Source organism: Brachionichthys hirsutus, unplaced genomic scaffold, assembly GCF_040956055.1.
Source record: "Brachionichthys hirsutus isolate HB-005 unplaced genomic scaffold, CSIRO-AGI_Bhir_v1 contig_718, whole genome shotgun sequence".
Taxonomy (NCBI): domain Eukaryota; kingdom Metazoa; phylum Chordata; class Actinopteri; order Lophiiformes; family Brachionichthyidae; genus Brachionichthys; species Brachionichthys hirsutus.
Genome location: NW_027180335.1, coordinates 143,707 through 170,255, shown reverse-complemented (window position 1 = coordinate 170,255; position 26,549 = coordinate 143,707). Strand labels below are relative to the sequence as shown.

The following is a 26,549-nucleotide window of genomic DNA, read 5'->3' as shown; positions in this document are numbered from 1 at the left end:
GTCAGTCTCATATATAGTCACATTCTTCTTTATTGAGGACGGACTTACCATCACTCCGTAGAGACAAAAACAACCTCTGTTTATTCGACTAGTCAAAAAAAAAGGCACGAATGGGAATGTAAACAGTTCTGGGAACCACGTGATTTTCAGGAAAGCAAGGAAAGCTTTGACAAGGAATTTATGTGGGTCAAGTACCAGCAAAATCCAAAAGGGAAACAGACAATACCAGATTCAGGGGGAAAAAAACCAGCACAGTGTTTTACAAGAAATCATAACTGATGTATGAGGATTTCAAGCAGTCCTGTTGCAGTGCTGAGAGCAGCGCTGTTCAACTGCAGCAATGCTTTATTTATTTATTTATTATTTGAAAGATCGGGATCATAGAAAACGGTATTTTCCGTAAAAACAAAAAGGGAATCCGCTTTTTCTGATGTGTTTGAAAATGTTCATAGTCATAGTCAGCGAATCACTGCTGAAGAAAGCCCAATTTCCTCAACTAATCCACACAATTGTTGTCTGCTGGAGAGAAAGTCCACTTTTCACAGGTGCTCTCCGATTGCACTTACTTGCAATATCAGTTTTTTGTGAGCAGCATCAGCTCAGTCGTAACCTTGTTGGATTTAGTGAAGTTTAGTTTTCTGCCGCTGCTTGTCTGTCTCTGTGTTGCCCTGCGATGAGCTGGCGGCTTGTCCAGGGTGTGCCCTGCCTCTCGCCCATTGACTGCTGTGATCCAGTGGTGGAAAAAGCGGTTGGAAAATGAATGAATGGATGAATGAATGAATAGATTTCTGCCATTGTTCGACAGTGTTGCACAATCACAGCAAGTTTCCTGCTCGGGCGTGTTCAAGAGGACTGAGATGCAAGTGGCATCTGATGTTCTTTACTGGAGCATTGCTCTTTTTATGTTAGCTCACATATGGTGGGACACTTTCACCAGCAGTGCTGTGGTGCATTCAGGCTTGGTGGGATTTTGTATATTCGGCTTGCCACATCAACTTTTACACAAATAAACATTTAAAGCACGCTTAATTATTTTTCAATTAACAGGTCAACTGTTGGGTTTATTTTCTTTCTCGGCGCTCAAAGACTTTTAAGACATTTAGAATTTAGTTGAACGTTTGAAGATGTAAGAACACAGTAAATCTTATTCTTGGCCTGCTCCGAACTCCGATTTAACCTGGATGTGTCAGTTTTAGAAAATCTTTGCTTTTGAAGAAAAGAATATCAGAAATCTACTCAGGTGTGAAACCACGATCACTATCACTGGCTGATGTGGCTGTGGTTTGTGTGGTGTTCTTTTGCTCATAACCAGTCAAACCACCCACTGACATGATGTTAAGTGAAATATTTTTATGCTAAAGGTTCAACTGCTGTCCTCTAGTGCCTCATATTGATATCACAATGTTATCAAGTTATTGAGCTCTCTGCTGGAGGTGCAATTAAAAAGTGAATAAAGTGGTTCTAGGGTGTGTACCTTACAAATAATTAAATACTGCTTGCCATTGACTGTCATCTGCCTGATGGAACCTATAGGTGGGACCGAGCTCTCCTTTGTTCTCCTTTAAACAGCTCTTTAACAAACGTCTGTCACACCTTCAGTTGTTTTTGTGAGAGATCTTTTGCACCTAGATTTTTATTTTTTTTACTCCAAGATAAATCTCTACACGGAGTCCAGGTGTACCTTTTGGTGGTAACTGATTATCATTCTCAGAGGTCAGATACTTTCTCGCTGTATTCACCGGCTGCATCAGGTTGCAATGTGACAATCTGACCATAGGATGGTGCTCTGCTCCTGCTAAAAACATTTACTGTATAGCAAAGCCTAATTGAAAAAGGGAAAGAACATTCAAAATGACTGTGGTTCTTATTCACAGTAAGAGTTCGTTATCTTTAACCCTATATAGCGGGGTTTTATTTTAAACCAAGTTATCGCTAAATAATTCGGAGGCTTTGTTCTTCTCAAGCAAGTATCATTCATTTATATCCTTACCATTAACATACTATACTATATACACTTTATATAGCATATACAGATATATATATATAAAGAGTGAATGAATGAATGAATGAATGAGCGCCTATAAATTCAGTTTCAATAATGTATGAGCTCCAAAATAGCCTAAAAAGTATCCTTTAGTTAATCAGGATTTAAAGGCATAACATTTCAAATTAAAAAATACAAAATAAAAATACTCTTGCTCGTCGACCTTAAAGAAAAAAATATCAGAACGCCTTAAAACTTTAAACTCAGGGGGCTTTGTCAATTTCTTTATGAATGACGTTCACGCTGCTGATTGGCTGAATTAGAGGCATGCAGGTATGCAAATGAGGGGGGCGTACTTGTGGAAACGAGTAGGTGACGTCAGTTCCCCTGTTCGCAGAGAGCGAAACAAACATGGCGATAGACTCGAGCGGACGGAGGTTTACGCTAACTCTATTGCTATTTTGGTGCGTTTTAGCGGGCAGGCAGGCCGACGCGGGCGTCCCGGAGTCCAGGGGGAGCACCCGGATACTCGGAATGAGGCTGGAGAAGTGCGACGCTTCGGCAGCGACCACGGAGAGAGGCGTGATCCAGGTGACCGAGGGCAGCGACGCGGTCTTCAGGTTCTACGGACTCCACTTGTCTCCAGACAGCTGGAAGCTGATCGGCTTCGCGGAACTTTACGCCAGTGATAAAGAGGATGACGCGTTCGGCGCAATCATCCTCCCTCTAAACAGGACTTGCTCCGAATTAACGAAAGACATAGTGATGTCTCCGTCCATGGAGGTGAGCAACGACAACACGTCCGGGGCGATCAGCCTGAAGATCAAGCAGCTCCGGAAGAGCGAGGTGGTGAAGGTGTTCGCCCTGTGCGTCCTGGGCAAGGAGGAGAAGGACCCCGCCTGGTTCCTGCTCCACGACGTGGACGGCAGGCTGCGGGTGGTGGAGGAGAAGAAGTCCCTGCTTCCCATCTGGCTGCAGGTGATCATCATCGCCTTCCTGCTGGTGCTGTCCGGCATGTTCAGCGGCCTCAACCTGGGGCTGATGGCGCTGGACCCGATGGAGCTCCGCATCGTGCAGAGCTGCGGCACCGAGAAGGAGAAGAAGTACGCGCGGAAGATCGAGCCCATCCGGAGGAAGGGGAACTACCTGCTCTGCTCGCTGCTCCTCGGGAACGTCCTGGTCAACACCACCCTCACCATCCTCCTGGACGACCTCACCAATTCCGGCTTCGGCGCCGTGGTCGCCTCCACGGTGGGCATTGTTATCTTTGGCGAGATCGTCCCGCAGGCGCTGTGCTCCCGGCACGGGCTGGCCGTGGGAGCCAACACCATCTTGGTCACCAAGCTGTTCATGCTGCTGACGTTCCCGCTGTCCTGGCCCATCAGCAAGCTGCTGGACTGCGCGCTGGGCCAGGAGATCGGCACCGTGTACAACCGGGAGAAGTTGGTGGAGATGCTGAAAGTTACCGAGCCGTACAACGACCTGGTGAAGGAGGAGCTCAACATGATCCAAGGCGCGCTGGAGCTCAGGACCAAAACGGTGGAGGACGTCATGACGGCCATCGGGAACTGCTTCATGATCCACAGCGCCACCGTGTTGGACTTCAACAGCATGTCCGAGATCATGGAGAGCGGCTACACCAGGATACCGGTGTACGAGCACGAGCGCTCCAACATCGTGGACGTCCTGTTCGTCAAGGACCTGGCCTTCGTCGACCCGGACGACTGCACCACCCTCAAGACCATCACCAAGTTCTACAACCACCCGGTCCACTTCGTCTTCCACGACACCAAGCTGGACTCCATGCTGGAGGAGTTCAAGAAAGGTTTGTGGGGATTTTCACGTGTTATTTTGCGAGTTCGAGGCACCTTCACCCGGTGACGACAGATCCTCGTTTTACTTATCAAGCTCAGAGGATTTGGTTTGATTGTGCCTCTTTACGAAGGAGGACTTTCCTGACATCTGTTAAAGAGAGGTCAGAGCCGAGCCTGACCTTTGACCTCTTTCAGCCGTGGGCCAAGCGTATAGATAAGCGTCTGTCATCTGATGCCTTGATCGATTGTGTTTGTAAAACAAAGACAGAAGCGCAGATATCACCATGACGACAAGTGGAGCGTTCTGAGCATCGTCTACAAATACAACTACTTGTGAAGAAAGGGAAACGCTTCCTGACGCGTCGCGTCACAGAGCAGATTGCCTTGATGGGCCCGAGGCGGCAGCCATCTTTGTTTGTTTGTTTGTTTGAATGACATGGATTCTAAAGATGAGGTGGTTACGTAATATTTGACGTGATTATTATGCGTCTCAACCGTTCATTAGGACGCGGCCTTTTGCTCAGGCTCCTTTGTGTTGCGACTGATCATAGGTTTACATTTCAAGAAACCTAAATCTAAGGTTAGCAGAGGTAAGAAGCTAAGGCGCTATTCATTTAAAGCTGCTGGGAAGCAGCTTTGTGACGTCAGAAACGCTTCCGGGTTTCGCTTCTCTTTCTCCTTCTCCTGCTTTGCTGACTCTCCTCCTTCAGCACACATGCACGCGTAACACAAGCACAGATGTGCACGCACTGGCGTCGTCCCCTACTGGGATTTATTTTTCCTTTCTCAGGCATCCCATCTCAAGGTCACGGACAGAAGACAAACACAAGCTGACTGCGTCTCCGCTCTGAGCAGTGAGGAGTGACGGATCGATGGTCTTTCTGGAGCGTCGCTCTCCAAGCGCTTGTGATTACCGGTGCTCCCGTCATTGTGCGGGTTATTGTGATAGAGACAGCCTCTCACGGCTGAAATCCTCGGGCAGTGACGGTAGTTCCCCGTGTGGTCTGGCTGTTGTCATGAATGGTTTGAAGTCCAGCAGCTTTACACTTTTCTGATTTGGCTGCTTTTTAAATCTCCCAGTTCCGGCTACACACACGCATTCACCGTCTACCTATCAACAAGTGTGTTGAGAAATCTTTAGTGCTTGGATCTTTGCTATTTAACAGGAACATGCAGTACAGTAATTACTTTCTGCGTGTTTGATGTACTCTAAGTTAAACAGCTACCCCAGAGGATCGGCCTCCATGCTGCGACTCCAGTCGCCTGCTTCCTCTCTGACCCGACTCCCCGCTCGCTTCTCAAAGTTCCTCTCTGTCGGTGCTCGGCATCAGTTACCATGGTGATGGAATCCAACTGAGGCATTGTGTGCACGCATAGGTTTCTTTAGTTTGTGCGCTACATTACTCAGATTTACTCTCAGCCAAGGCGTTGGACTTAAGAGGCGCATGTTTAGTCCTGAATAGATTGGAATGAAAGGTATCGGCGCCGTGTATCCTGATGCTCCTGCCTCAGTGTGTGTTTGTTTGCGTGTGTTTGTTGTGTACCCGATGACCTTTTCCGTCAACACGATGTGACCTTTCAGCAGTTCGACGCTGTGGCCTTATTAGATGAGATGAAACTTTAATGTTGTAGTGACTCTCATTGCAGGAAGTAAAACTTCAGACGTCAAGACATTAGGAAAAACCAGCTTTATTTATTATTTGAAATAGAAAATGATATATTTCATGTCATGTAAGGTTCATACAGTATATATATATATGTGTGTATGTACAATTATTTTATCTCACAGGATTATTGTTAGAATACTTAAATCCACGCATGCTGGACACTTGATTTACTTCATTGTGGTCTCTGACGACAAATAAATAATAACTACAAATGATCAAGAACATGGAGGACAGGCTCTGTCCGTGTATCTGGGTTCCACTGTGAGCAAATAGTGCAGAGATAGATAGACTGCATGTATCCTGAAGGAAATTCTATACAACATAAATAAATATGAATAAACTGCTTAGGAAATGGATGGAGGAATGGACCAGCTCGTCTTCTATTTGTGCTTTTATGGCTTGTCTCCTGATTTATCTGGACCAGCCCACCCGTCCTTTGAGACCCAGTCACGCTTACCACGGTCGGCACTCGGCGCACAACACTCTGCCGCGGCAGACCAATGTCCTCCTGATGTTACTGCACCCAAAAGCAATTGTCCCATGATCGTTTGACCCTCATAATGTGGCTGCTTGACCCCGAAAACCTGAATCTTGAATGCAAGCACGTCTGCACGACTGTGCTGTCCATCCAGCTGTGGACTGTGCCGTCCATCCAGCTGTGGACTGTGCCGTCCATCCAGCTGTGGACTGTGCCGTCCATCCAGCTGTGGACTGTGCCGTCCATCCAGCTGTGGACTGTGCCGTCCATCCAGCTGTGGACTGTGCCGTCCATCCAGCTGTGGACTGTGCCGTCCATCCAGCTGTGGACTGTGCCGTCCATCCAGCTGTGGACTGTGCCGTCCATCCTGCTGTGGACTGTGCCGTCCATCCTGCTGTGGACTGTGCCGTCCATCCTGCTGTGGACTGTGCCGTCCATCCTGCTGTGGACTGTGCCGTCCATCCAGCTGTGGACTGTGCTGTCCATCCTTGTCCTGATGCCTTGCTTTGACTTGTGATAAGCGAGTTCCACCATTGTGCCTGCCCCTTTGTTTTGCCAGCATTTACCCCTACCAGGAGTAAAGCAGGAGCTTGTTTATCATGAAGACAGTTGGTGAGTGAGGATAGGAATTATTTAGTGTCGGTTGGAGGTTGTCAATTCAGCTCAGGACATCTGTGACGTTTCATATTTTATTTTTGTCAGGTAAATCCATTCATAAATAATTTGTTTCTTGCATCTGTGCAGTCATGTTTTATTTCTGCCAGATTTCATTGCGACACATCCCTGTGTGATATTAATACACAGCAATACATTTTGGGTTTTTCTGCGTATTTTACAGTGTACCTGTCACCCAGTGAGGTGAGTGGGATGTTTGAATTGCAATGCACCTGCTGCAGTGAGCATAAAGGGACTGGATCATGTCTGTCTCTGGTGTATTTGTTTATTGACAGTCTTTATTGCTGCTTCTCTGTAAGCCTCTGCAACCTTTGTACCCTGACGCTCACAATCAAACACACCTCTTCTACCTCATGGGTGACACTCCTTGTGTACACACTTTTTAGACTGCATTTTCACAGCAGTTGCACCAGGATGCCTTACATTCCTGAACTGTTAATCCAACTTTAACCTAATCTGATTTGTGAACGCATCCTTCAACTTAAATCCTGGCTGAACCCGAGTCTTTAAGATGAATGCTAGTTTCTCTGTGAGCTCAGTTCTGAGAGTTCAATAACAGAGTTTTACAGATGCCGGTAAAAGATTACCCGACCTCAGCCTGACAGGAGTTTTGTCACAGGATCTCCACGCTTCTGGGTTTTTTTGCGATGGATGTGTCGCTCTCTCTCCCCTCATCACCCTCTCTTTAGTTTTAGTTTTAACAAAATTTAAATAAACTTTGCCTCCTAGTTTTTGTTTTTAATTAGTTTTGAACCTAAAACTGAACAGCCGGCTCTGAAAAGCGTCTGTGTGTTTGTGTGACAACGGGCGTTTGACTGTTTTTAAGAGACAACCCCTCAGGTGAGTCACAGAGTAAATGTCGTCCATCAGCTGACTTTCATCTCCACTGTGCTCTGATTTCATACAACCGACATGATTGATTTTAGTCTGTGGCAAATGTCTTATTTTCGGCATAAAACGTTTTTATTTCTTCTTTAATTTTGGAATCATCTTTAAAAAAGTAAAGCTCCTATATGCACAGTGTACGTTTTCATTTCAGACTGGAGTGACTTGAGTTTCTGCTACATTTTCAAATGTGCTGTGTGAAAATCGGTGGAGAAATGCTGCTCTGCATTTACCGATTGTAACACGTATTTTAGGAGAGGGATGGAGTTGGCAGATTTCTTTTTCAGTTTTTCTGAGCAAGCACTCAGCGTTCATGCTGAATTCAAACATGTCACCTAGTATAGTGATGCATTCATGGTATCGTGTGGAGATCACTTTGCTCTCTGATTCTCTCCATTCGAGTCGGCTGCCTTTTTCTTTTCTTCCTGTGCCACCATTGTAGCTTCGAGTGCTGATGGTGCGGCTGCAGTCACCTCAGCGTAGTGTGCATGTGATGTTTGTGTTGCATCAACACTTCCAGGCTGCGATATCAGTCAGCAGGAGGGCGCAGCTCGGCAGGAACGACAGGGCGACGCAGCCATCAAGCTCCAACTGGGTTTTCGCTACTCGCTGCTTTGTGTAATCGTACAATCGTATTGGCTGGGTGTCTGAAAATATGAAACCGACACCAAAAAACAGCTTCTTCATTTTCATTCTACATCAACCCAAAAAGGCCAGAAGATGTGATTCACAAGGTATTTGTGATAAATGTATAGAATATAATAGCGGCTAAATGGAAACATTAACTTGACAGTGTGCTTTGACTAAACAATACAAGATTCCGGACGCCACACGGGCCTGTTTGCAGCATTATGAAGCACCGTGACAATGAATTCCTCAGATTGTCGAGCGAATGTTGAGTTAATCCTGTTTTCACTTTCTTCTAGGTTGAAAAAGATTTGTTAATATTGATATTTCAGTCTGAGCATCAGCCGTAGTTTTAGCTTTAAAACGGGTTGGAGGAGTTTGGCCCGTTCCGCACCCCAGGCCTTTGTTTTTGGTTGCTTGGATTGTATTTGCACAGGGGTACGCGTGTTCGTATGCGCTTGCGTCTTTGTTTCCTGCCCTCACAGTGTGCGTGTTTTGCAGGCCGTGGCAGTGACGAGCACCGCTGATATGTGGCTGGCCAGTTGTGTTTTGTGCACGGGCGGTATGCGTCCGGCATTCCTTTCCCATACAGACTCATCATCCTCACCCTTTTGTAGCCAGTGGATGTTTCATGTCAACACGTGTGCAAGCTGGCAGGCTGCTAAAGGAGCAGCCAGGGCGCGGAGAAACAGGTTTGGAAGGTCACTTGTCCGGCTACGAACCGAGTCCAAAGACTAGTAAAGCACCGACGAGTACACGTAACAGAGGATGAAGAAATCGCGTAGTAAAAGTTGTGTGACGGTAATCGGCTGAAACACGGCACGGGCGGATTCACAATATTCAATGAGAAACGAGAAGCTGCAGCTCAGCAGAGTTTAGTGGTTGTGTCGAAGGTCAGCATTTTTCTTGGTTCCTGTTTTAACAGATAACCTTTTCTCTTAGGCAAGGCGACTTTATTTATGTGGCACATTTTGTGTACAAGACAATTCAAAGTGCTTTACATCAGACATTAAAAGCAGTACAACAGGGTGCAGCAGAAGCAATAAAGAAATAGACTTAAAAACAAACAAACAGATAAAATGGATTCTGTCTGTTCAGTCTGTTTTAGAATCGACACAGCAAACAGGTCTACGGTTGATTCAAGTGAACCATGAAATGCATCAAATGAATTACCGTACGAGCAGCAGGGTGTGTGTGTGTTTACAAGTGTGTGTATATAGTTACTAGATCAGATGAGTCAAAACATTCTAGGACATTTCAGCCAAGCGGCATCAACAACAGTGAACTCGGCTCCCTGTAGCTGCAGAAAGGGAGCGCAGGTCTCTCCTGGCGTGTCGTATTCTAACTTTGATGAGTAGCAGGAGTGTGTGCTCTGTGTCTGAGTCTGGAACGCTTGCACTGCACTCAGACACTGAAAACCAGCAGCCGGAGACACAAGGGAGCGGGCTGACTGGGGGCTTTAATTGTAGACTCAGCTGGTGGGTCAGGAAGCAGCGTGTGCTGGGTTGAACTTTCTTGTAGTGTGTGTGTGTGTGTGTGTGTGTGTCTGTGTGTGTGTGTGTGTTTGTTAGTGTCATTTTGTGTGTGTACTCAACAGACATTGAAATGACTCTCCGGTAACTGGGGGTAAGTATGCCCCCCCCCCCGGGTCAGACTTCCTCTGAAATATTGACTCAGCACAGCAGGGAGGGGTCAGTTTCTCTCTCTCTCTCTCTCTCTCTCTCGCACACACCTTGTTGTTGCAGGGATCTTGTCTGGAGTGAAGGATGATCTCCTAATGAATGCACTCAGAGGTTTGAAGTAAAAGCAGACGGTGGATTGTCAGGACAGTGAAAGGCTGGTTTGGGTGTGTGTGGGGGGGGGGGGTGTCAGAAACCAGGACTGTTCAGTAACAGGACTCAGTTACCACCGCTAACAGTGTGAAGGTCAGCACAGCTCTTTGCTGAATCATGTTTACACATTTACAGACTGACTTTCGTTTATGGCTGTCGATGACGGTCCTGGGACTCGCACGGGGCTTTGTGCTTTTCTCAGAGCAAGTCAGCCATCAATTGTCATCTGGTTAAATCCCTGAGGCATCCTGTCTGCAATGTGCGGGAAGCTGAATCCCATGGAAGTCCATGCTTAGATGCTTAGTCAGAGGTCTGCTTCGTTTTCCTACGAATGTCATGTCAATGATTTGTCTTTAAATATTTATTTTGTGTTGGGAACACAAAATAAATCAGCTCCGATGATCTCCTGGACTCTTTCGTACGCAGTGATTGTTGTTCACCTGCTATAGTTATGTGTCCAGACTAAATACACAGCACGGCTGCCCCACGTCACAGACTCCGCTTTAATTCCAGCTCTGTGGGAAACTGATTCCTCAAAGTGTCTATTCTTGGTGTAAAACCAGGAATGTGAGGAGTGTGTTTTTAGTTATTGTGCCAGTAGTGTCCACTTAGCCAGGACACAAAGGCAGACGACAAGGACACACACAAAGACAGAACACTGATAGCTTTTGATCTTGTGATTTTTGGTCGTATGAGCCATTTTTAAATCTCAACAAATCAACCTTCTTATTTAAGGTTGTTTGCGTGTTTAATTTTTTAGGCCAGATGCCATTCCTGCTGCAACTCTGCATTTATTTATCTCATCGATCTGTGCAAACGGTGTTTAGTGTTTGATGATGTTTTTCTGCCCGTACTTCTTCTTTGCTCTTGTTTCATCCTCTGCCTTGACTTTAGGGTGTGTGTGTGAATGTGTGAATGGGTGAATGGGTGAGTGTGAGGCCTCATGTAGCAGCTTGAAGGTGCAGAAGTCCAATCACCATTTATTTTTCGTAAGTGTGAGAATAAAATGTATCTATATATAGGAATGAGTCAGCCTGAACAGTCCATGCTAACAAGTTGTTGGTGTACTTATATGTGCTTTGTGTGTTTGTTTGGTTTGGGGGGGGGGGGGGGGGCATATGTCCTAAGAGTGACTCCATCTCTTTATTAATGATTCAGATAGCTGAGGTTGTACACAGTCTGCAGCTGCCCATTGTCCATCTGCACTTCGGTGTGTGCGTGCGTGTGTGTGTCTTTAGTTCGCATATGTGTGTTTTTGTGTTATACTGTAACGTTCATGGCCAAAGTCCAGACCCAACCCCAGCTGTAACAACTTTTACACAGTAACAGGGCTACTTTCAGACCAGAGCTGCTCTCAAAGATGGAAAAACGTCATGCTATGCTTGGATGTTGCGGCACCAGCAGAAACAAAAGCTGTGAATTAGAGCAAATTGTATGCTGATAAAGATTTTAAAAAAAAACGAGGGTGAGACGGTGTTATGAATATTTACCTCGCATGCAAAAATGAGCAGGAAATGACAAAAAAAAAAGAAACGCATCAGGAACTTACATCAGGAGCAATGCAGCTCACAGTTTCCATCTGATTGGTGCTAGAGATGACTTTATAGGTCGGCATTAGGGCTGGGCTGGGCTGGGCTGATGTGGTTTCATCAGCCTAGCCTTGCATCATGTTCAGTCATGTGTCTCCACCCTGTCCAAGTGAAATGTCCATTTAAAGCAGAGCAAAGAGCAAACGTTGGCGGTCGGCTGTCTGCTCTGTCTTCTCTCCACGTCATTTTTCTGTTTGTGTCCATAAAGTCTGATAAATCCGGTTGATCAAAAACACTACCTCATACACCGTCAGCGAAGTTAAACTAGTGATATGTTGTGGCTGTTTCATTTGTGGTGGTACACAATGCATATTAATTATGTGTACTTGGATTAAATGTATATTGTAGTACCGGTACCCCTGTGTTCACTATACTGACATGTAGACATGGTAGATACTAGATAAAGATGCTTGGCCAGCTTTAACTCGGGTTATAGAGCGGTTCGTGGGAACATCAGAGGTTTTGTGCTCAACCAACGGATCCCAAACGTTTGTGTCTGAATGGGCAAACGATGACCGGTGTGGTCGGTCGGCGAACAAGATGAACTCCTTCAACCTGTCTGTGATGAACTGATGGAGCGCTCGCCTGAAAATCCCTCTTTTGATTGTCTTTCTGCCACAGGAAAGTCCCACCTGGCCATTGTGCAGAAGGTCAACAACGAGGGCGAGGGTGACCCTTTCTACGAGGTCGTGGGGTTGGTCACTCTCGAGGACGTCATCGAGGAGATAATAAAGTCAGAGATTCTGGATGAATCCGACCTTTACAGTGAGTCCAGCTTTGCTTCTATTTGCAGTATCTTGTGAACTTATGTACTACTTGCAGTACAGGCAAGACTGTTTTCATCTAGTTAAACAATAATAATACTTTTAAGAAGAATATTTTCTGTTATTCCATTAAAAAAAACTATTTATGTGAACATATATTTTAATGTAGGTTCTTTGTATTTTTGTCAGTGAATTATTTATCTGTGTTTAGTGGACAACCGAACAAGGAAAAAGGTGGCCCCCAATAAGAACAAGAGAGACTTCTCTGCCTTTAAGCATGAGAGTGAATCCAAAGTGAAGGTGTCTCCTCAGCTGCTGCTGGCCGCCCATCGCTTCCTGGCTACAGGTGAGCAAAGGTCCGATGCAGGTGTCAGTCAATCATGATAGTATTGCTAAAACATCCGGTAGGTTAAGCTTGTAACTTAAAAATATGCATGTGAACATTCAGCTTTGTCGCGTAGCCGCAACACCGTTATGCCCACAGACTGACGGGCACGTTGGATTTTGAGAATTTTCCCGACTGACGAGCAAGGCAGGTCTAAATGTAAGACCCAATCAGTACCGCTGCCTCTGCTCAGCGCCACGAGAAGACACTGGGCTTGAGCCAACTGGACGCCATCCCTTAACGCTGCTGCAAAGCACTCGGAAACATTTTGCAGTGTGTGCAGTGTGGAGAGAGTTGGCCGACACACTGCCAGAAGCAGGTGGCGCTAGCTGTTGCTAGCATTACGTAGCACCTCTGGTCTCAGACGCTGGAGCCAAATTCCACTGCTCTGCTGGCAAAACGCCGCCGTGTGTTGACTTTGTTTGTTGACTCACGATTAACGTTTCATTTTTCTGCCTCGGTTCGTTACTCAGGAATTTAATTCGTGGAAGTTAAAGTTTACCTTTTTACTCTGGTTCAAATCATTGATCGCTAACCGGCTCTTTTTAGATTATATCTGACATGAGTTTCCTGCATCATAAATGAATGCCGCAGTCCATAAGTTCAAAGGGTTTCTATGTTGTTTGGTCAGTAGATTTGTTTTTGAGTAAAAAAACAAACTCAAACATGATATCTTTTTTTTTTTTTTTTACTGAACCAGTTTAACTTGTTGACTTATTTCACAAACTCGGAGACCAGAGTAAGAGGAATCTCTTTGTCTTTTGGAGAACAACGCTGAACATTTATGGCTCACCTCTCACTGTGTGTTGCACAGCGTTTTGTTTGCCGTGTTCTTTGTTCTCAGCTTGGGTGGAGTCCTGATTGCAGCAAACCAGCCATGCAGAATGTAAAAGATGCACTTAATTTAGTTTTTTAAAGGAACATGAACCATATGGAGGACTTGGCTTTTGCTAGAAGACTGACTGATTTTGATTTCTTAAGAATATCATTGCAACTGTGATCATTGTCATGTTTTATTAATTTGGCTGCATTATTTTAGAGCGACTCGCTTGGCAATATGTTTTTTTCCCTGTGACTAAAAATGCATATAACAAAGCACAACTCCCTCTGTCGTTCCCCCCACTTTTAGTTTCATGTATGGGATTCTGATACTGATAATTATATGGAAAAGATTTTGGGTCATGTATCTGTTAACTTTATCCTCTGTTGTAAGTCTATGCAGTTTACTTTGTCATGTTTGTAATACAGAAAAAGGCACCGTCATTGTTTTACATTGAGGAAGTACCTGGCACTCTGCTGTAGTTTTGTTATACTTGCATTTGAACTGATCTACATATAAGAACGTGTTAATACTCTAAATGTAAATCTGTACCTGCTTGCCCTCCTCTCTCTCCCGGCAGAGGTGAGTCTGTTCAGCCCATCTCAGATCTCAGACAAGGTGCTTCTGCGAATCCTCCGCCATCCAGATGTGATCCAGGAGATCAAGTTCAGTGAAAGTGAAAAGCGTTCCACCCATCACTACGTCTACCAGAGAGGAAAGCCTGTCGACTACTTTGTTCTCATCCTGCAGGTGCGTGGGGCATTAGTATTGATTTGAACAATCAAGAAAGTATTAAAAACACCGGGAGTTCAAAAGTCACAGTCAGCTTCGTAAGGAGATTACAAATACTTTAAGGGCTTTAGGAATCAGATTTGGTGGAGGGCCGTGATGCAGAAGTGAAACCTCCATGGGGAAATTAAAATGGTTTTACTGTCGTTAAAAACGTGTTAAATCAAGGGTAAGCGTAAATCAAAGCGATACAGTATGCGCTTGTTGTGCACTCTTTGTACAGCAATCACATCGAAAGCATTGACTTTATTGACTCTAACTTTTCTTAAAGTTTTAACAGCAATTAAGTGAATGATTTACAGTGAAGGGGTCAGAAGCATGTCTGATGTCTGAAGGTTGTCCGATAAATGTTAGGTCACTAGGTCCGGCTGTATGTAGGAATATGTCAACATGCAGTTCACCCCTTTACGTACTGGAGGTTGGTCAGCAGGAGTCACACCACAGTCCCAACTCAACGTCTCGGTCATTGAGCGCTTTCACTTTGTCAATCTTAAACCGAATTTGGTTGCATTAAGTGTAAATGATTCAAAGGATCAAGCGCAGTCTTAATCACACAAGAAACCTATGGTGGTCACTGATGAATGGTTCAACAGCAAAATAAGGTTTAAGAGCCATCGTGGCCGCTAACCTGCTCGTTTCGTATATGCGTGCGTTGTCTGGACAGAGTGGGAAAATCCACATAAGCCAGAACGATTTGGTGTTAACTATTTGGTAAATAAATATTCCTGCACTTTTAGGGAAGAAGCGACTGCAGCAGCAAAACTGGGACAAAAGCCGCTTTGTAATATGTAGCGTCAAAACTTCTATCGAGATGCTGTTTGCATGTGTTGTTCCTCGTGTCCCTTTTTACTCCATGAAGCTCCCAATCATACCAAAGTCAGAATGATGACTTGCAAACTGCAGAAATGGAACCAGCCCAGGAGCACAAGGATGCACGGAAAGATTGATCAGGGTAAAGGATAGCCAATCAGAAAATAGGGAGGGCATTTCCAAATAAAGCCGGCTCCTTAATAATGTGTGAACGAGTTTGCAGACAGCTGTGACCTCTCTCAGACAAATGGAAGGACAGTGGTGGTGTTGAAGGACATTCTCTTTATTGAGCCGCATTATATAAGACGGTCGTCAAGGGAGACGCTATTCTCACCTCTTGTCCAAACCCACGAACACACTTCCACTTGACGGTTCCTGTCTGTGTACGCACACACACTCGACACAGTAACATCGGCTCTATCTGCACTAAAATCCCACCAGGTGGGAAATTTACATTTCATTGTCTTCGTCTCACGCTTTCACAGATGTTTTTTTTCCCGTGCGTTTGTAATGTCATTGTCTCCAAACAGTCATTAGCAGAATCCGATAATCCAGGGAACCATTTCGACTTTCTCCTTGCCGATGGTCTCGGGTAAATTTTCTCCGTGGGAGGCCGGATACTTAGGAGGTTGTGGACAGACCCCACATGTGGAATCATCCGCTGAGGGCGGCACTTACTGTCGCCACGCCAGGGAGGGAATTTTCCATTGCAGGCTACATAGAATGCGGGTATCATTTGTGACTGTCAAGAATGCACTGGGATTTTTATTTCTGATATAAATGGAAGCAGTATTTAGCTTTTTTCAAAAATATTTTGACATTAATTTTCTCAAAATAATCTGAAAATTAGGATAACTATTCAATGACTCAGTTTGAACAGAGGGACTAAAACTAAATATATTGTTTTAGTACATACAGATACACTGCAGACGTCACTGTGAATTATTAATCTGTAGTTAATCTGTAGAGTCTAGAATTTGTGTGTGCCGCTCATATTTATCCTTTAGACATTATTATGCTGTTACATTCCAGGAGTGCTTGGTTGGAAAGGGAGAGAATGAAGAGATTTTTATTTTTTTTATATGGCACTAGTTGTTCTGGTATCTATTCTTAATACGAATACTTATTATTCTGAAGGAGGTTCATACAATTTATGGCATGTTAGAACTGAAGTATAGCTTCCTTTGCAGGAAATAAATATGTCACAACTTGAAGTATCTTTATTTTAATGCTTTTTCCATATTGTAATGTCTGACATTTGAACTAGTCTAACGAGCAGACTCTCAGTTCCTTACTGTCGATCGCCTCTTACAAATACAATAAGAAATGTCCCTGTTGTGGGACTAATAAAGGATCAAAACACCTCCGGAGATTTACAGAGGCTCCCAAAACCTGGCAGACGGAATGTACTGTGTGTGTGTGTGTGTGTGTGTGTGTAGGTGTGTGTGTTACTGTCAGCAGACTTTGGGTTTACGAGCGATGTGATTCCTACGTGTTTATAGTTGCCGTGAGATTCTCACAGTGGGTGGTTGCGTTCACAGGGTTCCCTCGGCTTCTGGAGAAACTTTGACGTTGTTCCATTCCAGGATTACTGAGTCAGAAGATATTAGTGAGCAGCTCTTCCTGTTGTGGGCGAGAGCTGGAAAAATGTCTGCATAGGGAGAGTAAAAAATATTCCTAGACTTAAAAGGTGTGTGTGTGTGTGAGAGAGAAAAACATAATGACTTTGCTGAAACTGTTTCTTGGCTTCAGCGACCACTAAACACTAGGTACACAAACGCACAGCCATGATGTGTGTGTGTGTGTGTGTGTCCAAATCACACCTCAATGTAATCATTTTAATTTAGATAATTTGGGCTTGTGAATACTCTTCACTTTCCCTCCTGTGGTTCTGTTTATTCTTTTGTCTCCGTGAGAATCGTGGGTAAAACAAGACAGAACTCCGGTGTTGAACTTTTTGTCCTGCATTTGGGGGGGTGGGCGGGGTTACGCACCGGTGTGCAATCAAATAAATGGCTGCGCCTCATTGAGAACTACTGTGGCACGCAGGCCAAACTGAATGGCCAGTCTGAGTATCTCCTCCGTTTACCGGCATCTTAAGTCCTGTACGTGTGGCTGCGACAACATCCGCCACTGTGGAGTTTCACTCTCTGGAAATGCAACTTCTAACATCTTCTAACTTGGACGTCCATGGGAGCAAAGCCTGGTGATCTGTTTTCTACTTCCAACGTTCTCAAAACTCTGGGGATACAGCTACTGTACTTCTCTACACACCGTGATACTAACACAAATACAAGCTGGAGGACGGACAGACGGACAGTTAAAATAAAGAACACAGACTATTTAGAAGTATTTGAAAGCGAAAAACAAAAGCATTTTTCTTTCGATTATTATATGAAAAGATTTCAACTAATAATCTAGCTAAAATGTTGAGTGTTTTTGTAAAGCTTGTCTGCTTGTTTGTGTTTCTACCTCCATGACTTCATTACAGGGATGTGTCAGAGCTCCAGAAATGGTTTAGTGGCTATGTTATTGTAATGGCAACGAAACAGCTAGATCTACACTAGTAAAATATCATTACCGGTAACTGTAATTATACTTATTGCAATGCAGTCATGCTCTTATTTTGCTAAGGGATTTATTGTAATGATTTGATGACTGAACCTGAACTCACCTTGATTGGTTGAAAGCTCCTCCAACACGTCCGTCCTTCCTGCTTAGCAGTCAATCCAGGTGAATCATCGCTCAGGGTCACAAAGAGGTCGTTTAAAATACACGCGCCGCTCGATGGATAGACACGCAGTTCTTGCTCTTGCTCACATTGTCCATGAATCACAACGCCATAAACCTCCAGTGGGCATTTGACGCGTGTCCCGGTAAAAACACGCCGCCGTAAACTCCCACTCGGGCTGGACTTGAAGCTGAAGCACAGCGGTGGGTTAGAAGTTGGTGACAGACGGTGTTTGACTCATAATGTCGGTATCGGCTGAGGGGCTGTTAGCGTGCTCGCCATCAGGTTTCACCGTGTTCGTAGATGTTCCTATTGAAGTCTCAGCCTTTTCTTTCACACTAGTCAGGCTGAGTTTGCAAAGGTTTTTACCCTAAATATATATAAAACTTCACTTTATTATATCATTTATGTGCATCATCATACTTCATTTTATGATCCTATTCAGAAGTATAATCTAGAGATTTGAAAACGGTTTGGCGAGGTAATCAAATGTCAGGGTAAAGGATGTTAACAATTTGTTTTAAAAGCAACTAGTCATGAGCCAAGAACTGACAAACAAAATTTAGAAAATCATCCAATGTAAAAAAATATATATTATAATTACTGTGTGGGTGTGTTTTGATTAGATTTGATTGATTTCCTGGAATAACAAACAATAATCCTTTGTCATTTCAATTGTCGTCATATTTTCATTCAGATTATTACAAAAGCGTGATTGGCTTTTGGGAGTCTGTGGTGTCGCCTGTTTCTAGCGAGTGAGATGAACATTTCACGTGCGAGGAGAGGATCTCATTCCAAATAAAGGAGCTGACTGTATTTCTGTTAAACAGGTGCGGCTCAATTCATTGTTGTTTGCCACTGTCAAGCAGCACACTCGCGTTGCTCGTCTTCATCGGCTGACCTTCTGACAGCGTTTTTGTCTGCATTCCAGCCTGAAGCAGGTTTTATTGCCGAGTCGCTCCTGCTCAGTCTCAGTTTGTTTTTTTAAAGGAAAAAACCTAACATTGCTGCACGTTATTGTTCAAAGTGTTCGCAGGCTGCAGATCTGGGAAAACTGGTCTGACGGGACGACTAGCAGGCTTTACACCACTCTCCCGTCTCCCTCTGTTTTTGTTCTGTCTCTCCTCCCTCCCCCAAAAAACTTGCCATGCTGCAGCGTGGATGACTAAAAATCACCAGGCATCAGCCTGCTGCATGTTTGTAAGGCATGCGTGAGTGTTTTTCTGTGCATGCGCTACAGGTCAAGTATTTGACCCCAGCCAGTGGCAGCCTCCTCACAGAGGTGACCATATATTGAGAGGTGACTAGTGGGAGGGAGCTGCAGGCTTAACCTTTGCTTCAAGCATCAAAGGAAGAAGTCACGCAACGATAGAGCAAATAATGAAGGTGGGATTACAAAAGAAACATCAGGAGGTCAACAATCCTAGACAGACGTGCTTGTATTATATGCTGGTGGTTAGTTTGTCCAAGTAGACAAGTCAGAGGTTTGCAGTGAATGTCCGCGCCTCCTTTAGCCACACTTTGTCTTTGAGCAGGGCCTTTGACCTCTGACTACTCGGCGGCCTCTGGTCGCACGCAGCAGGTGTGAACGCCTTCAACAGGATGGATTTGGACCAGCGCGTCAAGGCAAATGTGTTTGTCACTGATTCACCTTTTAAAAATGCAAGGTCAAAAATAAGCATCTGGACTGAACACGGAGAACGTGACAAGATAGGTTTTTACTTCTGGAGAAACTAAGCAAATGTTCTTTTGTTTCCAACAAAGCATGTTAAATTAACAAGCAGAAATTAGCAGCGTTGAGAGCGCACTGCTGAATACAAGCCTTGAACTGAACAGTGTGTTCAGGTGCTCCTCTCATTTGTCATGTTATTATTAACAGTTAAATAAAATAAAGAGTTGTCATGAGTTAAGACATTTTATCGACCAACCTGAAAATACATCAATAGACAAAAAAAAGTAATAAATGGATCAAATAAGGCAGTACCCCCCCACCCCAGCCCAGAAAGCAATAAAGGGGTTTGTGTTCATGAATGTCTTTATTCTTTATAGAATCACAGAGTAATCCGCCTGTGGGGTGTCGGGAGGAATGAGATCAGGCCAATTGAATTGAACATAAATCATCCCTCGCAGTCAGACGGGCTTGATGTTGTCTTCACTCCTGGTCGGCGTTGACGGCTCGTATGAGCTGCGTGCTGCAGCGTCGCGGGTCGATGCTGTGAGCTTAATTCAGCACAACATCTGAGACGGGAGCCGCTTCCCCCACCCGCTGTTATATCCAAGCTGGGTTCCTAAATTGGCACACGCCTTAAAATAGCACAAGTGTCTGTAATAGCAGATTGTTCATGTTGGTAAAGAGTCACTGCGTCAGACCGGCTCATTCCGGGAGGTTGCAATGAAATCAGGACGGAAAAAATGTTTCTTCAAACTTAGGTTACTCCTAACTTTACTTTTAACTTTAATTACTGGTATATTAGACACGTTTCTATTCTTGTCCCAACTCTAACGATGCCGATATGAATTCTTAACCTTACATGGGATGGTACACTGAAAAAAACCCCCACATTTCTTCATGATGCTTTGAATGTCGTTTCAAGCTCAAATCCTCTCTGTCCACCCTGGCATATTCTGGGATTAAACATATTTAGCTGACTTGGCTCTTCTGGCTGTAGTAAAGCTCCCTGTTTGTCCCCCTTTTATTTTACCACCTGTTCCACTTTCAGCAGCGTGGAGGGATGGAGGGATGGCACTGTGGATTAACTGTCCTGTGTTGTTGCTGCAGTTCACACATTCCAGCAGGCCGTTTCATGTCACCTGACTGTACCAACACAGAGGCCTTCTTAACCCCCCTTCTGTCCTCCCCTCTCTCCCCCCTCTGACTCCAATGTCTCCGTCCCTCATCCTTCAGTGTAATTTGGTCGCGTCTTTTTCATGCACGCATACTGAAATGAGAATGTGCGAGTCCTGACAGAGTGAAATCTGGTCTCTAATCAGGGCCAAAGGAAACATGCTTCCTACTACAAATAACGCAGCCTCTCTGCAGATGATCATCATTAATGAATGATGATGTGCCACTTTGTTCTGTCCTGTTATTGCACTGCCCTCTAGAGGCCAAAGAGTGTAATTACAATTACATTGAACGTCACGGTGATAAGGCAGTGTTATCCATTTTTACAAGACTTTACCATCCGGTTCTTTGTTCTTTAGGTCTGTATAGAGCTGCAACCGTTAGCCAATGAATTGGTAATTGATGTGAGCGCTGTCGTCACAGATGTCATTTCTCACACCACATTCGCACTTTTATTTCTTTTTGCCAGGGACGAGTGGAGGTGGAGGCCGGTAACGAGAACATGAAGTTTGAAACGGGACCTTTCTCGTTCTATGGCGTCATGGCGCTCAGTTCTCCCACATTGGGTGAGTTCAAAAACTCTCCTCTTCCTCTTCCTCTCCTCTCAGGTTTGTGTCTCTGTACTTCCACCTAGTGACAAAATCTAAGAATACAGACGCCTCTCCTGGGAGCGCTGCAATAATTTGTGTTCTAAGCATGAATTGATGTTTATTCTGAAAGTAAATCAGGACTTTTACAGATTTGGTGGTTAATAATTAAAATAAAAACTGCTTTAATGATTCCTAGCACACATTTAAATTTACTAAATATGTGACAGGGATTGTACACCCAGATTATGGATTAAGCATACAGACCAATAGTACTACATAGTGGATCGTCCGTATTTCTTATTTTTTGGACAGTAATAAACTCTGATGGACTTTTAATTCAAGCTGTCTCACCATCTTATTCCCCGCCCCTACAGCACAGAGGAGGGGCCTGTTCTCTTATACTAGGACACGCCACTGTATTGTTTTCATAAAGGTTTCTGCGTGTAAATTGCTGCAGTGAAGATATCGTGCCGGGTGGCGTTCCAGCTCCACCTGGCACGTCACCACCGTCACGTACAGAACGTGTCGTCTCAGCAAAGCGAACACAAGGAAAATACACGGATGTTGTCTGGCTGATTCCGTTTTACACTCTCATCTTCTTCATCCGATGCTCAGCAGCTGACCGCTTTAAGTGCCACCGAGAGGGATCGAGTTGGGAAGCTTGATTTCATGACTTGACTTCCTTCCTTCTTTCTCGCCGGCATCTTATGATCGATCTAATCACCTTAGTAACCAGAACCCGACCAACGATATTCACACTGAAACTCTGTAATCTGTCATGTTGTGTTCCTGCACCGGCTTTCCAGTGGTTTTGTCTCATCCTGTCCCTGATCTGTGTCTCCAGCCACTGTCAGACATGATATTAACATCAGTCCGGGTTGAACATGTCTAATGGACGCATGCAGAAATGTATTATTACTCCAGGTGGGAACAGCTGGACTTAAAGCTGTTGTATTATGATCTCATCACCAAGTCATCACCAAGGGCCGATTATAATACAAAGCTTAAAAGGCTCTCCCAACATCTCACTCACTCACTCTCCATCCTTACCCTTCATCCACCCTCCTCCGTGCTTCCTATCCCCCCCCCCCCCCCCTCCCCCCTTCTCTCCTCTCAGTGGTGGCACCTCGTCCACGCCACCTCTCCTTTAAGAGGTTTTCTCTGTTCTCTCGTTTGCCAGGTAAACTCCGGCATGTCTGGGTCCTTTAACACAGTGAATGGGGGGGGGGGGCGTCCTGGCTCATGATTAGCCAGATGTAGTTTTGACATGTTACACACACACTAACAGTAGATATCTGTAGAAGGCTAAAATACAGCCTGTAATGCACTTCACCTGTCGAAACGATAGATTATAGTTCTGCTATTTAAATTAAATATTGAAGTCGTGCTCATCGGAGTGAAAGGCACGCTGTGACATCCCTGGAGGCATGTTCAAAGGTTTCAGTATAAGGAGTGAGACATTTACCCTTAAAGGGCAGATTTATTTTTGGCAAATAAGCTCTTTCTTCAACCATTGCAACCTCAGTCACACCTGGTTTGATTGAATCAACCTTTTATTTGCATGAGTATTGCAGAGAGGCGAGTAGATGGTGCTAAGGAGGGAGTCAGAGCAGCTATTCTGAAATGAATGAAATAAGTGTGAACTATATTTTCTTCTTATTCAGGTACGCATGCATCAAAACCGCAATAGTCTTATTGTAATCAGGAATTCGATTTTCTAAGAGTAAGTTGAAGAAGGATAAGAAGATTCAATTTGATGCTGTGGTGGCAGGTATGGAGTAAAATGGGAAAAAAAAAATGTTAGTCTGTTAAATGCCTCAGGATTTTCTTCTGTTCCTCTACATGAAAATCTGAGCTTGTCTTTGATGTGGGAACGACAGAGCCGTTCACTGACGTACCGACACATTTGCACACAAAGGTTGTTACTCATCAGGAAGAAGGTTGATCAAAGAGCCCATCTGCCAAGATTAGTTGTTCTTCCACTGGTAGGAGACTTCGGGGTAGAAAATGGTCACCGGAGAAGTTAAAGTCTTAAATACCGAAGGATAGGACAACAGCAAAATATATTCAGAGATGGGAATATCCTCCAAGAGGATAAGCAGTCGTTTCTCGCTCTGTGTGTTTTACATGAGTATTAAGATATAAGATCACTGTCACCATGCTGGGGGTTGTCCTATCCTTCATGGCGTAGTAAAAACCAGAGTTCTCAAAACTACATGACATTTAAGCACATCATTCATTAAACGTACAACCAATAAAAATGTCCATTTACAAAACTAATCCCAGTCCTCGCTCATTCTTGAATAAAGACAATAAAAATGCTTTGGTAATTAACATTTCATTATGAGATTTTTGTGCGCTGAGGATTGTTTTTGGAATTGGAATCATCACTTGTCCATTTTCATTTGATGTCACTAACTTGCCTCACTTTAGATTGATTGTTTTAAATCCACTGACTTCATGAAGTTCCAGTCGGCGACTTTTCTGATTAAGAACCGAACGGAGATGATTTTTATTTTTATTTAAGCTTAGTACCTAAAGTTTGGTGCATACCGCACCGGTAACATTAACCCACTTGTTTTTTTGGGGGGGGAAAGGAACTCTTAATGCTTCAGCTTTTGAGGAAACGGTTTGGCGATCTCTTCATGTTCCAACATGACTGAGGTGATGCTGTCAGAGCTGCAAAGGGTCGACCGATATCATACTAAATCGTATAGTTTAAGAATGAGATGCCACTGAAGTTCGTATCTGTGTGAAATAAACAAATCTTTGCTTTTTCAGTGATGCAAACAGTGAATTTCATAGTGATTAATACAAATATTTAGATTTAGCTCTTGTAAAGATCACTTATCCTGAAGTTCGCATGACCTAAACTGACTGAGCGCCTATTTTGTCAAGCAAATGTCAAATCCCTTGAGAAAAACAAAATGAAGGCGACTGAATCTAAAGGATGAGAAGGGTGCCGGCTGGAGCTTAAGTCCACCGTCTTGTGTGTCACCGTAACAAGGATCGCAGCATGACGGAGTGAAACCTAACCGACTAGCTAAAGAACTAGCCGTGCATGTTCATAATTAAATACCTAGCTTAATCTGTTGAAAGCTAACACTAGTTGACCTGTCCAGGTAAAACAGTTTCCTATGACTCACTGAGGCCCCCTGCTGGAAGACTCTCACCTACCGGTAATAACACGGCGGGTAAACAGGCATGTGTGTGTGTGTGATACAGTAAGATTATGGTGTTATTTTGGATGAAATCAACAAAACTAACCTGTCGACATCTTGACGACGCCAGCCAGTGTTAGTCGTGATGGAGATGGAAAACCACTGCACTGATGCATTCGAGCTGTAATTACCGGTAGTGATGATGTCATCATGTTGACTGAACATGTCAACGGCTGTTCTGACAATCTTCGGCGGTTTCTCTTGGATGTTGATTCTACTTTTATCTTCGCCGCTATAAACCCTCTGGAGACGATGTTAAGATCAATCGTATCATCGTATGAACCGTTCCTGGCTTCGTGGATGAGAGTGTTCTGTATCATTGAGCAACCGACGTCTGAAGATGTCACCTTGCTGCCAGGATATGGCGATCACTATTTATCAAATATTTTCTTTGGCCAAACAATAGATAAAGAAACGAATCAATCTGTAATAGCAACTAAAATTACACCACAATGATGTTTTGCCTGATTAAATTTAGCAACTTATTCTTCCCTTGGAATTCACTTTGAGGGATTCTGATGTTGAATCTTCTTCCACCTCTGTCAATAAGCTTTATTTAAACTGCTCGCTGACGGCCGGTGGAAATACTTCCAGCTTTGTAAATATGTGAGGAATCTGTACGAGCACAGACCTGCAACAGGCTCGCTCGCTGTTGTGATGGTGAAACAAGCGGTACGTACAGCGGAGTCGTTTGAAATAACTCGCCATTAACCCTCCGTATGCCTGTTCTCACAGATTTTGGTTTGTTGCTGTTGCTGCTTTCATCGTGCTCATGTGTCCTATTCAGTCGCATCATCGATTTAACCTGCACCTAAAACCTAATCCGCACATTGTGTTCATGAGGGCTTCCTTACTCTGGTGTGTTTTTGCATCATGGCGGCATTCATTCATGAATGACTGAGAAATAGTTGTTAGGTTCATACTGCAACTCTCTGTAGTGAGAAACACCGCTTCCTATTTTATGAATACAAGCAGGATGTCCTGTTGGCTCTAGTTTAATTCATCCCTCTGTGTGTGTGTGTGTGTGTAGAGTTCCGTTCGCCGTCCCACCTCAGTGGGTTGAACCGCACGGCGTCCCTGAGCGGAGCTGACCGCACCGAGTCTCTCTCCATCAGCGGCAGCAACACCCAGCTCAACAGCGCCCCCCTGCAGCAGTACACGCCCGACTTCTACGTTAGAGCCCTCACCGACCTGCAGTTTGTCAAGGTTGGTCGTGAGATTTTAGTCTCGGTCGAATTAACTTCTCATTTTCCGAATATGCAAGGCCTTGAATTTAAAAAAAAAAAAACATTAATAAGAGAGAATGTGATGAAGTCCTAATCCCTTTTGACATTTTGCTTCAATTGAACACAGTCAGAGTTTATATCTACGTTTGGACCTCATCAACGTCATTGATTTTTGTAAATATATTCTCATTCTGATTATTAATCCAGCGACTCAACACAAAAACAGTTGAAATATGGGAAAGTTGTGTAACGCTCCGAAACCTCTGATTACACTATTCCATGGGTTTAGAGGGTCTTTAATAACCGGAGAATTATATATGGTAGCAGTACAATAGTTCTCAGCCCGGAGGCCTGTCCCCTGTCCCCTGTCCCCTCGGGCCTGTCCCCCAGGCCTGTCCCCCGCTGAAAACTATTGTACTGCTACCATATAGTCTTCTAAACATTTACATCGCATTACAGCAGACTCCTAGCATTTAAAATGTTCCTTCAGGTTGTACCCTGGAAAAAAAAAAAGAAAGCGAGCTTCATGTTTGATGTCATCCTGACACCGCCTCGTTCCTTGCAGGTCACGCGGGGCCAGTACCAGAACGGCCTGATGGCGTCTCGTCTGGACAGCACGCCCCAGTCCCCTGAGAGTGGGCACAACATGGCTCCCATGGGTCAGACCTCCCCCCTCGCCACGGGCAACACCGCCATCACAGACCTGGGTGTGGACTCCGCCCCTACGGAGAACGGACCGGACGAGACGACGCTTCTCCTCAATGAGCAGAACTCCCCACAGACACCCAACAACAGCCAGTTGCAAAACAGCGTTTGA

General features: G+C 44.4%; 1 protein-coding gene across 1 annotated transcript; it reads left to right on the top strand.

Annotated features, from left to right (window-relative positions):
• Positions 1–2,395: 2,395 nt before the first annotated feature.
• Positions 2,396–26,549, top strand: LOC137913565 (metal transporter CNNM4-like). Its single transcript, XM_068757208.1, has 9 exons — positions 2,396–3,809; positions 12,173–12,316; positions 12,527–12,661; positions 14,101–14,270; positions 21,165–21,261; positions 22,403–22,465; positions 24,408–24,479; positions 25,537–25,712; positions 26,298–26,549. The coding sequence occupies exons 1-9, from the start codon at positions 2,396–2,398 to the stop codon at positions 26,547–26,549; spliced, it is 2,523 nt and encodes an 840-aa protein (XP_068613309.1).